The 16271-nt window shown below is 45.6% G+C and overlaps 1 protein-coding gene across 4 annotated transcripts in view; it reads left to right on the top strand.

Annotated features, from left to right (window-relative positions):
* LOC137429354 (protein PALS2-like) overlaps positions 1-16271 on the top strand; it is a 729474-nt gene that overhangs the window by 669736 nt on the left and 43467 nt on the right. For all 4 annotated transcript variants that reach the window (XM_078779703.1, XM_078779704.1, XM_078779705.1 and 1 more), the window contains one exon: positions 8865-9067. In XM_078779703.1, the coding sequence (XP_078635829.1) occupies positions 8865-9067 (203 nt within the window). The remainder of the gene's footprint in view (positions 1-8864; positions 9068-16271) is intronic.

Below are 16271 nucleotides of genomic sequence, written 5' to 3'. Positions count from 1 at the left end.
TCAATAAAAATAGTGGTTAAGTAAGCTAAATGATAAAAAGCAACATATAAGGCCACTCTTATTGGAACATAATATACAACCGGAAGTCCAAGTTAGACAAAGAGCTTTATGGTCCCTGGTCGAGTAGTTTCAGAGAAAATCGTCAGATAAACAGAGAAACGAACAAACACACTGAATAAGCTTATTATTAAATAGGATTCCCAACTACAACCAGGTTTTTATGAGTCCCAATAATGTAGAAACGCATTGTGCAAAGGAACCAGCCAGGTGAACAAGAATCGCCAGAAAAGGTAGGGTTTAATGCAAGCAATCAGGGCGGCCAATGAAGTAATGTGACAACAAACCTCGGCCTTCCCCAACTTAGAAAAGGCAGGAGAGGAAAAGTAGCTCAATGGTGCAAAAAAAATCCCCAGCAATTAAAATGATTGTGCTAAATGTTGCTGGAGGCCAAAGCAAACGAGCCATTAATCCTCAAGGATTTAGCCACTTTCCAAGTCCAATGCAATTTGCTGCCGACACATACGGATTGGTTGAATTGTGATTGATACTTTAAATCATTATAATTATCGAGTGCGTGAGTTTGTACCCCAGGGCTGCCATATCCGAGTGGCTGAGACACATTTTACAAAGATTTATTCCTTTGTTAAGACAGACAACCTTTAATTTTTGCATGTGGCCAAAAAAATTAAAGATATTGTACAGGTTCACTTGATATAATCACACTTTCCCAAGTTTATCTTGTTACTAGAATTTGGTGGCATGAATCGACAAATAAGAGGGATCCCTTCTTGATTTGTTTAAGTTGCCAGGAATTATTTTTCCTCTTCTTGCTTTGTTTAAGTTGCCAGGAATTATTTTTCCTCTTCTTGTGTTGTTTAAGTTGCCAGGAATTATTTTTCCTCTTCTTGCTTTGTTTAAGTTGCCAGGAATTATTTTTCCTCTTCTTGTGTTGTTTAAGTTGCCAGGAATTATTTTTCCTCTTCTTGTGTTGTTTAAGTTGCCAGGAATTATTTTTCCTCTTCTTGATTTGTTTAAGTTGCCAGGAATTATTTTTCCTCTTCTTGCTTTGTTTAAGTTGCCAGGAATTATTTTTCCTCTTCTTGTGTTGTTTAAGTTGCCAGGAATTATTTTTTCTCTTCTTGCTTTGTTTAAGTTGCCAGGAATTATTTTTCCTCTTCTTGTGTTGTTTAAGTTGCCAGGAATTATTTTTTCTCTTCTTGCTTTGTTTAAGTTGCCAGGAATTATTTTTTCTCTTCTTGCTTTGTGTAAGTTGCCAGGAATTATTTTTCCTCTTCTTGTGTTGTTTAAGTTGCCAGGAATTATTTTTTCTCTTCTTGCTTTGTTTAAGTTGCCAGGAATTATTTTTCCTCTTCTTGCTTTGTGTAAGTTGCCAGGAATTATTTTTCCTCTTCTTGCATTGGTTAAGTTGCCAGGAATTATTTTTCCTCTTCTTGCGTTGTTTATGTTGCCAGCAATTATTTTTCCTCTTCTTGCATTGTTTAAGTTGCCAGGAATTATTTTTCCTCTTCTTGCTTTGTTTAAGTTGCCAGGAATTATTTTTCCTCTTCTTGCGTTGTTTAAGTTGCCAGGAATTATTTTTCCTCTTCTTGCTTTGTTTAAGTTGCCAGAATTATTTTTCCTCTTCTTGCGTTGTTTAAGTTGCCAGGAATTATTTTTCCTCTTCTTGCGTTGTTTAAGTTGCCAGGAATTATTTTTCCTCTTCTTGCGTTGTTTAAGTTGCCAGGAATTATTTTTCCTATTCTTGCGTTGTTTAAGTTGCCAGGAATTATTTTTCCTCTTCTTGCTTTGTTTAAGTTGCCAGGAATTATTTTTCCTATTCTTGCGTTGTTTAAGTTGCCAGGAATTATTTTTCCTCTTCTTGCTTTGTTTAAGTTGCCAGGAATTATTTTTCTCTTCTTGCTTTGTTTAAGTTGCCAGGAATTATTTTTCCTCTTCTTGCATTGTTTAAGTTGCCAGGAATTCTTTTTCCTCTTCTTGCTTTGTTTAGGTTGCAGGGATTCTTTTTCCTCTTCTTATGTTGTTTAAATTGCCAGCAATTATCCGTAAAGGTGCACTTTGGAATCCAAGACTGTCACTCACACGGTGTGCCATAAGGTAAAGAGGGCACAATGAGAGGCCCCATTTTACACATCATGTCTGCCTGCATCCACACCCGAGATTCTTACCTTATGTGGGCAGTGCTAATTATACCAGGAAAACAGGGAAGTTGGCCAAAATTCCAGCACAAAATAGTTTACTCTTTTCAAAAGGAAAACATCTAATCTTTAACATCTACCACTACTTTTAATTCCCCCAATTATTCAAAACCTATTGTGGGTTTGCCGAGGAACGTTTTTGGCCTAAGTCTTTCACGAACCGGCTGGACAGACTTGTTCAATTGTTCTAATGTTCAATTGAAAGTTGCAAAGGAATTTGTAAATTTTTCAGTGTGCCGGTGATAACTCAGCTCCTCTTTTTGTGAAAAGTTCTAAAGTGGTCAAGTAGAATCCACAACCAGGTCACATAAGAGACATCCTGGGAAAAATGATACTTCACTAGGTGTAACTCCAATTTTGCAAGAACTAGGATTGACCTCTCCACAAGGCTGTGTGTCCTTTTCTCGTCATCGTGCCATCCTGTCCATTATTCCCAGTGACGTCATTCTCTCTCGATGACGATCGGATGAGAAATAAAACAATCACATTTTCTCCTTCCGAAACCAGGCCAAGGAGTGGAAAAAGCACCAAGAAAGAAAAAAAAACATCTGTGGGGTAGCATCATTGGCTGAGGGTGTGGCTGTGTTGCTGATGCAGTGTCCTCTGCTGGTTAGGGCAGGAATTTGGAATTTGTTCATGATGCCGGCGAATATCTCGCTTACTCTTCTCGAAGGACACGGCCATGGGATTCCAACATCCACCAACTAAAGCCAATTTAACGTCCATCCGAGGAATGGCCCACACATCGATGAATAATCACCCAGCATGCAAAACACCAGGAAGACAGTTTATAGATTTGAAGACAGCTAAGAGGTGTGCAAACCTCCAGGTGTAGGCCATCCTGGCAGCCCCAACCGTGGGATCTTACGTTGAAAACCTTCATTGGAGTGCCCCCTGTCGGCACTGCACCAGGATGGAAGTTTTGCTCATTAACTTTAAAAGTTGGAATTATGCATCAAACACCAACATTATGTGAGAATGAAACAAAAATAATAATTACGGAAACGATAATTGTGTGATGTTAGTGTTGTTTTCAAATCCATGTCAGTTTAAATATATACAGCAGGATGAACTGTGCTAAATCAGCAGCAGCAAGGACCCGCCATCTTTAATTTCCTTTCTTTTTTTAACTGTGATCTGAGGCTCATGGAGGACCTTGTGAATACAACAAGTGCCATGGATCAGGCCCAGGTAATTAGGAGACCTCAACGTACCACTACTTTTACATAATATGGAAGGACAATAGGCAACATTGAATGTTGTCAGTAGTCTTGTGTTTGGGTTTTGAACCTCAAATCCTATCAATTGGGTCAGGGTCTCAGATGGGCACACCAACAAGCCGACCCTGTCGACAAACTATGTATTTTTTGTTATGTTTATCTGTTTTAGCATTTACTATCCCACCTAGGCATGGGATAAATATTTGTCTACAACTACTTTAGCCATCCACTGTTTGTGGCATTTTGTTGCCTGAAATGTTCATGCTAAAAATAAATAAATGAATCAGTAAATTATTATCTACTATGTAAGAGAGCTGTAAGATGTAAGTATGATGTAAGATGTAAGATGTAAGTATGTAAGAGAGAGCTTCTTTTTTTTTTTTTTAAGAGAGCCGTTGGTCTGTGTCGCCATTTTTCTCAGAGATGGCTGAACGGATCTTCGTCAAACTTTCAGAGGTTCATCAGTGAGTGCCTGGGAGTGTTTTAGGCAAAAAAAGTTTTTGTTTTTTGTTTTTTTTGTTTTTAATCGCTCTATAGTGCCTAAGCCTTTTTGATTAATGACAGTTATATACAAGTACACATTCGCATAAATAAATACAAAACAATCACCAGACATTTGAACAAATAATAAAACAATTCTGGAAGCGGTCGAAGTTGGTGGTAAGCCTTCTTCTTCTTCTTCCTGAACGTCATCATACTTAACTCAGAAACGTGATGAACGGCACATTCACCAACCTATATTGAACGAAAAGGTAAAATAATAATTTGACATTTGTCATGGATTCTGATTTGGATGTAATTGCTTTTCCATTATATTTGTCCCCATTTCAAATATGTTAATGTATTTTTTTTGCCTGAGCAGAGCCGGGACTCCAGCTATAAACGCTTTTATACTTTACTCGGGTACAAATACAACTTTGTCTGGGGGGTAACATAGGCTACGTGGCCGTGGCCTCATTCAAGGGTGTGGGTGACCGGGAAAGGGGCGTAAATTCTCTATGTAAATGTGTGCCGTGTAGCGCCACATAGTGATGGTGGCAGAGGGTATTACAATTTTCTTTTTTATTTTCCTCCTTCCCTTCACCCCCTCCCCCAAAACGGAGGGGCCTGCCAAAGCCACCCACCCCCAAAAGATGTATACGTAGTATATATTCACCCTCCCTGTCCCCTCACCTCCCCCTCCCCACCCCCTTCCACTCCACTCCTTTCGTCACCCCTCCCTCTCCTGCCCCCCTCCTCCCCCCACTCCTCCGGGTACTCCTTCTAGTGAACGATAAATAAAACTGGGAGGAACAGTAGGTTATAAAGAGAAACATTAACATGTCTACTATTTTACTGCTTTAATGGCATCTCTGAATCACACCGTCTTGTGGGAATCGGCTGGAGAAACATTTTGGCTCACGCCGTTCACGATCGGGGTGGCCAAGCCTGACGTTTAACTGTTGCCAATTTGGGCAGGAATTAGGAATTTGTTCATGGTGTTGGTGGGAGCTCACATACTCATCGGTGAAATATTTAACGTCCACCAACTAATGCGAGCAAATGGGACACCCAGCCTAGCGACCATCCGTAGCACCAATCCGATAGTCGTCGGATCGGGAATCGAACCCAAACTAGACAGCTCAAAACAGTGGAACACATCCTCAAGCAAATTTAAAACAAGGCTAAAGCTCAGTTCTCTCTGAATTGCAGCTAAATGTAGTGTCAGACTGAAAAACTAAAGTAAAGCTGCACATTGAGGTGAAGCTGCACTAAAACTAAAAAAGTGTCGTGAAATTGCACTCAAAAGTAGAACATATTGTGCTTTTCAGTTACTTTTTTGTATACATAGTCGAGGCTCATGAAAGGGCGAGCACGAGTACACTGAATGTATCAGGACGTAATAGGACAAAAGGAACAGTTGAGAGAGAGGAGAACGCAAACAGCAGAGTTGAAGGCCAAGATAGAGGCAGACCTGGACAAGCAGTGGGTGTGAGGAGGAATGGGGAGCAGGAGAGGATGCCTGGGATGGACAAGATGGATACAGAAGGAATCTCTCAGGATGGAAACTGGAAATTCGGATGTAGGAGGGATTGGGCTAGGATAGGGAGGGAGGTTAACGAGAGTAGAATAGATCATGGTTTTGGATTGGGGATGATCTTAAATGATGGTGAACAAATGTCTTGAAGACCTGTAGGGAAGGATGAGATTGAAGAGAATGTGGAAGTTGATTGAAGGGGTGGGAAAAATAGGAACAAATGGATGGAGCCGTGCAGCGGTACTGGGTTTAGGTCGTTTCACCAGAAGAGAGTTGATGGTGGACTAGGTGAGCCCTGCAGAAACATGGAGGGGGCAAAGCACAGAAAGCACAGAGGTGCAAGACCAGAAAGGAGGTGGTGGAAGACAGAGAGACCACGACCTGTGCAAGACGGCGAAGTGACAGACACGTACAAATGTGGACAATTTGGGGAAGTCAAAACCACCTTGTGTTTCTCTGGTGCATCAAACATCAACATTACGTGAGGAAAGTCTGACAACCCCTTACAGATCTCCATATTGTTGCTGGAGTGCTTAATTTCACACTCTAAGTGGAATACACTCAACGCGTTTCACGGTTTGTGCAATAAATGCAGTAGAAAAAGTCGCCACTCGAGGTCCCCAGAGCGAAAGGGAAGTTTCATGGTGAAAAATGTTTGGTATCTCTTTAAAGGCCACCACTTTCAAATCAATTCGAATACAACAACAAATTGTAACATCTCTATATAATTCCAGCAATCTCTGTGTGTGTGTGTGTGTGTGTGTGTGTGTGTGTGTGTGTGTGTGTCTGTCTGTATGCGACCGCTGTTTCTCGACAACTACCGGTCCGATATACTTGAAACTTGCCAGGTATATTGCTGGGGACCCGAGGATGTGCCTTTTCAAGGTTTGAAATTAATCGGACAAGTGGTTCCCAAGGTATGGTCACCGTACTCGCAAGCCGTTCGCTTTGGCTTTGCGAATGGACCAAACCATTTCATGTAAATAGAGGGGGGGGGGGTTCTGTGGTCGTTACTGCCACGTGGTTTCAAAGTTTTTTTTTGTTGTTGTTGTTTGCACGCATGTTTTTTTGCACGCACGTACGGGCAAGCACGTACGGGCAAGCACGTACGTGCGGGCACGCCCTAGTTCATTAAATTTGAGTAAATATGGCTCCAGTTCTGTTTAATTTTGCCACAAATATCCTCATCATTTTGAACCTGCGTATGCTCATGGAGACATTTATGCACAATTATGGAAATCCAGGATAGCTCAGTTGGGAGTGTTCTGGCCTCTGAGCTCTTCGTTCATGAATTTATTCCCTTGCGGAGCGGAATCCAAATAATTAATTAATTAATTAAAACGCCGTCTTATTGGAGTGGGGATGTATCTCGGAGCACGTTGGTCTTTTGTATGATGATATAAAGCCTGCTGGTCTGTCTACATTTATGCTGTGCACGTCAAAGATGATCCTACGTTATCTCTCGAAAAGAGTAGGCAATTGTGTGCCAGTACATTCCCTTCCAGCTTAAAAATGAATGGGATATGTACGGTAGTTATAAAAGGGATTGTTAGCTCCGCCATTGCAGGTGGACGGAGGTTGTGTTTTCACCCCATGTCTGTCTGTTTGTCTCTCTGTGAGCAGGATATCTCAAAATAGTTGTGGACGGATTCGGACAAAAATTGGTGGACAGGTTGGGTGTGTGACAAGGAAGAATTGATTGTATTTTGGTGAAGGTGAAGGTTTTTGGTGAAGGATTCGGATACTAGAATTTTGTAAGTGATTCGTTACCATGGAGAGATAGGGCCAAAAACTAAATATACCATGATGTCTCAAAAACATGTGGATGGATTCGGATGAAACTTGGTGGACCGGTTGGGGGTGCGACAAGAACAAGTCAATTCGATTTTGGTGAAGATCCGGGTCCAGATTCGGCCTATCAGTGGGGTACAAAACATAAACTCGTCAGCCTGGCCTAGGTATGAACGCTACCCAGTGCCGTTCTAGTTATTTTATTTATTACTCCCGCCAGGGAGTAATGCATTCGATCGTGTCCGTGTGTGTGAACAAGATATCTGGAAAAGTTCTGAACGGATTTGGATGAAAGTTGGTGGGATGATTGCCCTTGGGATAAGGAAGAATTGATTAGTTTTTGGTGAAGCTCAGGATATTATTCCAGATCCAGGAATTTTTTGAAGGATTGTTTACCATTGGAAGATAGGGCTCATTTTTTTTAACATTATCTTCTATATATTCTATATTTAACATTGTGATATGAAAATAGTTTTCATATTTGTTGAAAATGTAGTTTAAATTCGTGGTTATGCGTTAGAGCGGTGTATTTTGTTAGCAGCGTCGTCTTCAAGGTTCTTTTTTTTTCTAATAAAGACATATTCTGTCATTTTAAAACCACCAAAGTGTGTATTCGGTTTCCCCGTTTCATAAAATGTATCGTTTGATACGTATAATGCTTTAAAAAAAAATTTTTGTTGTTACCTCAGAAGATATATCAACATTTACCTCAGCGAATGTCAATCGCGGTGTCAGTATTTGATGAACTTATAAAGACTTAGGTGAGTTATAAGTGTGACAAGCATGTGCACGGGATTCTTCCCAGAAGAATGAGGGGTCGCATTAGCTTGTACGACTTGAAATGAGCGAGTTTTGTTTTGACGGTTGGGCCAGTTTTACATGTTGTATCCCTAAGGAATGAAACGAACGTTTTTCCTGGCTTACAATTTTATTTGAAGTCACACATGCCTCTAAATACACTCACTTATATAGAATTGAACGCTGAATCCGAAAATGTAAGTGAAATTGCCTTGTTTTTTTAAACATTATCTTCTATATATTCTAAATATATTATATCTGTGCAGTGTTTGTCTTGTGTTGTCTTGTCTTGTGTCGTCACTGAACTACTCCCTCAAACTTTCGTGAAATCGTACTATTCCAACTTGACCAACGGCGGGAGTATGCGCTCTACTGAGTGGCGTTCTGGTTTATTTATTTTTTGAATGGGATGTGGAGTTTAAGTTCCATTAATTAAAGATGGAAACAATGGGGTCCAAATAGAAAGGATAGAGAAGTAATTGGATAAGTTAAATTTGCTATGGATATGTCACAGGCATGATGTGCCAAATGATGTCCTCAGTGTAAATTTCCTTGGATAAAATTATGTGTATCATGTTACAGTTTAATGCCGGTGTTTACATGCAATGTAATTATCTTTTTTACTCCGAGGATGAAACACTTTCATTCATAATCATCTGGCATCAGATAAAACTGGAGTCTTAGTAAAGTATGAGTCAAGTATTTGTAGCTATGAAACAAATCCACAAATTAGAGAAGAATATTCCATAACATGTGTCGGGTGTGATGGTCTCCTGGGTACCCATTCATGTGTCCGACTCTGTGCCTCACTTGCCCCGGTAGGCACGTCTCGACAGCCGCGTGACGACGAATACGACAGGAAGAGTTACCGCTTCGTGCACCGATCGGACATGGAGGCCGACATCAAAATGGGAGCCTACCTGGAGAGCGGCGAATATGATGGGAACTTGTATGGCACAAGGATAGACTCGGTCCGCAACGTCATGAGTTCTGGAAGAACATGTGTCCTTGATACAAACCCTCAGGTGAGCTGACCTGCCTCCTTCCTCTACAATTACCCTCATTCCCTTTTCACAGCCTTCGACAAATCATCTTAAAGTCTTTATTCATTCCCATGGATAACCTTCCAACTTCATACATCCTCACCTCTCCTTCTGATATTGCTGTTGAATTTCATGTTTTTTCAAGAACATCATTCAGACAGCACCTTGACGTCTTCACGGCTTTCCTCCCTAACTTCTAGCTGTTAGTATATTTGGCCCCACCTTGCACCACTTCCGGATCCATGCCTTCCTGTGCACTTGCACACCTTAGTTCACACCCTTGTTGCTCCACACATAGTCGTACTTCACGAAAGGACAGTCTATGTTCTATCTTGCACTCTCCCACTCAGAATGGTCCTGCACCTTCTCCTCCAGCCTGGTGTTTGTATTTTGTATCTAAGGATAACAAGTGTTCACCAGTTACCATGGTGATAATCGCTCTCTATACAAGCAACAAACACATTTGGGTGGTATTGGGATAACGTCTCGCTACACCTCTACCACCCTAAAAGGGAAACTACACACAAATGTCAATGACGACATTTGATTCTTATCAAATCAATAATTTTACATTTTTTACATAAAAAAAACACAATAAACCATTAAGGGTGAATTGCAAATTTGCTGAGTTTTTTTTTTTTGGTGGAGGTAAACATATTGTTGCGAATATGGAATTTGGCCTCCATATCCGCTTGTAAATATTCCCCTATTTTCTCCGATACTCCCCAACTCTCCCTTACCCCATTCCCTAGTCCCATTGTCTGTAAACAACACCCATTAGAGCCGATCTTCCCCTTCATCCCCCCATTAAATGTCGTGCCCAGGTCCCCCGCACCACACGTAGACAATTATAGGACATCTTGCTAGTTATTCTTAATCTATGTCAGTTAAGGACTTGTTTCCATTAATTATGACTCTTCGTTGCACCAGAATGTGATTATATGGCACCTGTTAGGAAGTTTAGGACCTCCCCATACCTCTCCGCATCTCTTCCCCATGAAGAAGCGCCAACTACAACAACAACAACAAAAGAGGGGGGCGGCGCGGTGACGGCATGGGGAGTGGGCGTCCTCCTTCCGGCTCGGTTAGCCGCCATTGACCACGCGCTCCACGGGGTTACCACGAAGGGGCTCCCTGTCGGCCCCTCGTCAAGGGCGGAGCCGGTAACCCCCGCACCCAATGAGAAGCCATGGGCCGATGCCATCTGGGGCGGCGCTAACGAGCCGAGGGCGTGTCACTCCCCGCCGGATATACGCGGCCCCGCGCCGGACGTGACGTCAGATGCGCCCCGAGCTTGGAAGGACAAGACGCCACCCTCCCGAGCGCTGAGCGACCTCCCCGGCATCTCCACCAAAGTCGCGACCCACGAGCGCTGAGCGACCTCCCCGCATCTGCTGGACACCACCGTACGTGATTCTGTCCCGGAGCCAGGTGCACCTGAGCCATCGACTGCCGCTTTCCTTGCCATCAAATCCCGTGTGAGTCAGCGTTGTCCCGTTTATCTGTGGTCTGTCTAGGGTTAATATAAGGTTGTGTCTAAGTGCCCACCTTCCTATGTTTCCCTCTTGTCCCTGTAATCTAACCTTTTCCGCCTTAATATAACCTCCTCCGGAGGTCTTGAGAACTGAACCCCTGGTGTCGTATTGTGTGATTGTAATCCAGCCGGGTGTCTTCTTTTTCTTATTGAGCCAGCATAGCGCGATTAGTCAACCCCGGGTGCAATCGGGGTAACTTGTACGGATACGGCGGCCATCCCGCTCGGCCCACCATACCATCAAAGTCGTATCTGTAACAATTGGTGTCGGGAGTGAGATTCGAGGCCCGACCAAATTTTGAAGAAAAAAAAAAACGAATAGAGGAAAAAAAAAATTTGGTCAAAATTTGGAGCGGCCGAAATTTGTTTTGTTTTACGAAACTCGAATTTTGCAAGTCGCGCTATGGCGGATCAAGACAGCTGGGGTCCGGTAGGGGAGAGTGAAGCAGGGTCGATCCAGGACCAAAATGAGGGACAGGAGGAGAGCGAAGCAGTGAGGGCGGCAGGTTCGCAAAATAGCGCCGTCACGCACGAAGAAGCGGGCGCGCAAAATGGCGCCTCGCTGATCACCGCGCCAGCGACCGTGGCAGCGCCCCCGATGGATTGGAACTCGTTTTGTATACAAATGACGGCCCTTGTGGTCCAGTATAATGAAGAAAGGGAAAACAGAATGGGGAATCTGATGGATGCTCATTGTGAGCAAATGAAGGTAATGGGGAACCAACTGGGGGTAATGAGGGACGAAGCGAGGGCTCGGAGTGAGCGATTGGGGGTAATGGGAAGCCAGATGGGGGTAAGGAGGGACGAAGCGAGGGGTACTGGTGAGAAGGTAGACAAAAATTTTGAGGGGTTAGACAACGGGATAAAAGAAGTGAAAAATGGGTTAATGGGGGTAGAAAATAGAATGGCTGCCCAGGAGAATCAGATAGAGGGAGTGAAAAAAGGGTTAGAGGGGTTAGAAAACACCATGGAAGGCAAATTGAGGGACATGAGGGACCAAGCGGAAAGGGAAGTTAACCAAATGGGGCAGCAGATAGAGGGGGTCAGAATGGGGGTAGAAGCCAAACTGGATGCTCACAGGGAGGAAATGGAGCAGATGAGGGTGGCATCTGGGCAGGAGATGCAAGTGATGGGAGAAGAGATCAGAAGAGGAGTGAGTGAGGAGGTCGGAGGAGTGCGCGAGGAGGTGAGGCACTGTAAGGAGCACATGGAGAAGGAGGTGAGAAAGGGGACTGTAAAGTTACAAGGGGGCATAGAGGACCTGACGCAGGAGGTGGAGCAGCTGACGGTGGGACAGACGGAGTTAGTGGAGCAGGTTCAAAGGAACACTGCGGTATTAGGAGGTTTAAAGGCGACACAAAAAGAAATTAAAAACGACTTGATAGCGACAAAGAGGGAATGTCAGATGGTACGTGAGGGACTGACAACGAGGTTGGACGAGGTGATAGAGGTAATGGAGACGAAGGACCGGCAGGTGAGGACGCACATGGAAACGGTCAAGGTAGCCTTGGAGGACGAGCTTGAGGAGACGTACCGGGGAATAAAAGAGGTGAAGCACAAATTAGAAGAAGTGGAAGAAGGGATGGGCGAAATTAAGAAGCGACGGAGAGAGGATAAGAAAGAGATAAAGGAGGAAGTAAAAGAATTGGTCCAAAGTCTGTGTTTGGATCGTGATGATGTGCTCATTAACCGGATGAGGGATTCGCAGGTGATGGAGGAGAAGCGAAGAGGAAGAGGACCCGGTGTAAGTGGTGACCAATATGGTCGTGCGTATGATGCGCCAGGTGATTTAAGAAGCTTGGGGGTCGAGATGGACCCGGGTGTTCGTGAGAGGCCGTTGGTGAAGTGTGCGACAGGTCTGGTGTGCGAAAGAGGAGGTGTGCGAGAAAGTCCGACTCTGGGGTGTGTGAGGAAAAAGTGCGTGCCAAGGAGTGAGTGTGCTGGCGAGAGTGAGTCGGTCGTAGCGCGTGTGCGAGGGAGCACATGGAAGCGTGGTGTGGTAAGTGTTACAGAGGGTGTGACGGGAGAGTGTGCGCGAGAAAGGTGTGTGACGGACAGGTGCATGAGGAAAGAGTGCGCTGTCAAAAGTAAGGAAGAATGCACACCTGTGGTGAGTGTTACAGAGGGTGTGACGGGAGAGTGTGCGCAAGAGTGTGCGCGAGAAAGGTGTGTGACGGACAGGTGCATGAGGAAAGAGTGCGCTGTCAGAAGTAAGGAAGAGTGTCCACCTGTGGTGAGTGTTACAGAGGGTGTAACGGGAGAGTGTGCGCGAGAAAGGTGTGTGACGGACAGGTGCATGAGGAAAGAGTGTGCTGTCAAGAGTAAGGGTGAGTGCGCTGTCAGGAATGGAGGTGAAAGTAGTGAGAGTGACATGGAGCGTGAGTTAGTTGTGACAGGTGAGCGAGGATGTACACCTGGGATGGAAGGATGCACACCTGGAATGGTAGAGCGTGAGTGGGAATGCACGCTGGAGTTGGTGGTGAGGCACGTGGTTGGGTGTGCGAATGAGGGCACACCTGTGATTGTCACAGAGGAGGTGACCGAGGAGGGGGCGCGAAGAGGTGTTTTGGTGAGGTGTGCGAGCAACGAATGTGTGCCAAAGTGTTCGGTGGTCAGGTGTGTGACCAAGGCTGTGAGTGGAATGGGTGTGCCTGGGTGTGTAAGGAACGGTACAAGGAGCATGGAAACGGCTGGAGGTGTGAGCAAGGAACGGGCTGCGGGGTGTAAGAATCCAGGTGAAGCATCGACGGTAACCAGGTTAGAGGTTAGGTCGACTTTTAGCCGAAGCAGGCCCTCGGTGCGTGCTGGGCCTCGCTTTGAACGGCCGCGTCTGTGCTCCACTAGGCGGAGCGGGCGGCCCGAGAGAAAGAGTCGTCATGGCGACCACTTTTTGGTGAGACGTGCCGGCAGGTCGAGATCGGGGCATTGGATGGCTCCACGCCGAGGTGATGCATGGGATCTCGGCCCGGGTAAGCCCCCGTCCCTGCCCCGAATGCCGGACGCATCCAGCCGCCGGCACAAAACAACCAGCATCCATTGCTTGGCTTTACGAAGCCGGGCTTTGGACAGGAATTGGCGCACCGAGAGGCAGTAGTGAGTAGACTGGGTGATGAGGTTAGTGTATTGGACCCAAAATTAGAGAAAAACAAAATTTGATGATTGGCAAGGGATTGGCAGTAGTGATTGGCAGATGATGGGTAGTGATTGGCAAATTTTTGATTTGTTGAAATTTGATGTGCAAAATTGGTAGTGAGCGATGGGCCCGGTGGGTAAGGCTGGCATCCCTGCCACCCTTCCCATGTGGGGCAAATGCGCAATAGATTATGGGGTGTATGGCAGTGAAAACTAGCCCGGGTGGGTTAGGATATGGTGTGTAGGGATCTAGAAGAGATTGACATTAGGTAACGTTAAGTTTAGTTAGTGACTGATACCTGTAGTGGGGACGCAGGTAGATTAGTATGGATGATAATGACGAGGGAGCGCAATAGTTTAAAGGGACGACTGGGAAGCGCAAGTTTCAGAAGGGAGTAGTTAGCTGAGATGATGCTGTGTGTGTGAGAATTGAACAGGTGTGATTGCACAGGTGTGCAACTGGACAGGTGTGTGGAGCCGTGTATGAGTAGTGAGTGTGTGGATCAGCGCGAATGCGCTTGGGGAGAGAAGGGTGCAGGTGGCACCAGGTGTGAGAGCACAGGGTGCAAGTACAGGTGTGTGGAGAGAGTTGGAGTAAGTGGTATGGAGTGGTGTGCGTGGTGCGAAGGTGTGGATGGGGGAAGAGTGGACCCCTTTCACGAGTACCCGGGGCGGGTAGTGTAAGTGTTAGGTAGAGGGTACAGGTAAATTGTGGTTGGATATTGGCATTTGTGGTGCGGTTGCAGAATGGTGTTGTGAATGGGTGCATTAGTGTTGTGGAAATGGCTGGGCGTGTAGCCTGTTAGTGTGTGTAGTTGGTTGGGCACTCCACCACTGTGAGGATGTCGGCCAGGTGAGGCCGCAGGTGGGCTCTGGGAGCCGGTAGTTGTGAGTGGGTGCCTGAGGATCCCGGGTGTGGATCGGGCAGCCCAGTGCCAGAGAGGGCACGGAGTGGGGAGAGAGCCAGAGGGCCTTCCCCAGGTAGTTAGGTTAGGGTGAGGAGCAGGTAAGCTCGGAGGCAACTGCAGTGGTGGAGGTGTGCAGGTGGGTAGACCCACTGGGAGAGGTACACGCCGCAGCCCAGAAATTGTGCGAGGGCACCGGGAGATGAATCGGGGGAGTGAGACCCCAAATTGAAGAGCACCACAGTTTGGCCAATGGGAATTGGTTTTTAGAACCCATAGTGTAAGAGGGCCAATGGTTTGGCCGGAGAAAGCCCCCGGGTAGTGTAAAGTTGTTAAAGTCATTTAGGAGATAGTTAGGATTGATGAACCTGTCGCACCATACGCAGCCACTTACCTGTGGTGATGATGATGACTCCACACCTGTGTTTTCTTTGTTTTGTGCAGGAAATGAGATTGCTGTGGATTTGTGAGACGCATCACGACGTGGATGAGACATTGGGGTGATTCCATCTCTCCCTCCTTAGGAGGGACTGATGATGAATTGGTGATGGCAAATTTTGATGTGCAGTTGGAGATGGCAAATTTTGATGAGAGTTGAAAATGGCAAATTTGATTGGTTAGGAGGGAGAGAAGACGAATTTGGTATATGGGAGGAACGGGGAAGACAGTAGGGATGTTTGTTGATTTGTAAAGTAGATGTTTATGGGTAGTGTTGTGTTTTGTGGATGCAGTAAGGGGTAAGGGAGGGGCCATGTAGGTTACCTGGTGGGGGGGGGCGTACGATAGGAACGTACCTGTCTCACCTGGTTCCCATGTGCCCCCAATGTGCATCATCTTGTATTGCGTGCACTTTTGCGCCCTTACCACCTTACTCACTTGTCTGCTTCTTTTGTCTCCCACCTCCGAGGATCTGGCTTTGGGGTAGAGAGAGAGGAGAGAGAGGTGCTGGCTACGCAGTTGTGGGCCTGCACTTTCGCTGCTTGTTGCCTGGATCGATACACCATATGGACCGCAATGTTGGTGGCCACCCACAATGGACCGTAGTTCTTTTGCGGCCAAGCACCACCCGGGGATGGACCTATGGGTCAACGGGGCACCTATGCCATACAGGTGAACCACTAATAATTAACACCAAGTGCACCACAAGAAGAGCAAGAGACACCTGCAGGGTTAGGGGTTGTTGAAGTTATTTTTATTCCAATGAACAATGGTGACTGCACCGATTGGTGGTGGGGTGGTGCTGTTGATGCTCGGGAAAGGGTGCTCTGCACGTTATTAAAGGCCGTCGGCCACAGAGCACTCGTGGGTTGGTGTATCGATGTTGGCAAGCGCGCTCTCTCTATGCATAACATCTGCATGTGTTCCTCCAAAAACAGGTCCTGGATCGTAGTGTAAATAGCAGCGTAGTCTTGTAAATAATGCTCCCTACCGGCTGTATGTTTAGTTTGAGAATTCTTTCCGGATTCGGTTATCCTGTGGGTGTGTTTCTGAGAGGAGAAGGGTGCAACGTCGCAGGGGGACATATTTACTCATTTGTGAATATCTATAAAACTGTCGCACTCAGGGTAGAGTTAATAGTAGAGGGAACTACATTGCGTGCCACACTAAAGTAGGT

The sequence above is a fragment of the Myxine glutinosa genome, chromosome 6 (genome assembly GCF_964187855.1).
Source record: "Myxine glutinosa chromosome 6, kmMyxGlut1.1, whole genome shotgun sequence".
NCBI lineage: Eukaryota > Metazoa > Chordata > Myxini > Myxiniformes > Myxinidae > Myxine > Myxine glutinosa.
Note: the sequence above shows the minus strand (reverse complement) of the source record. Positions and strands in the feature narration are given on the sequence as shown.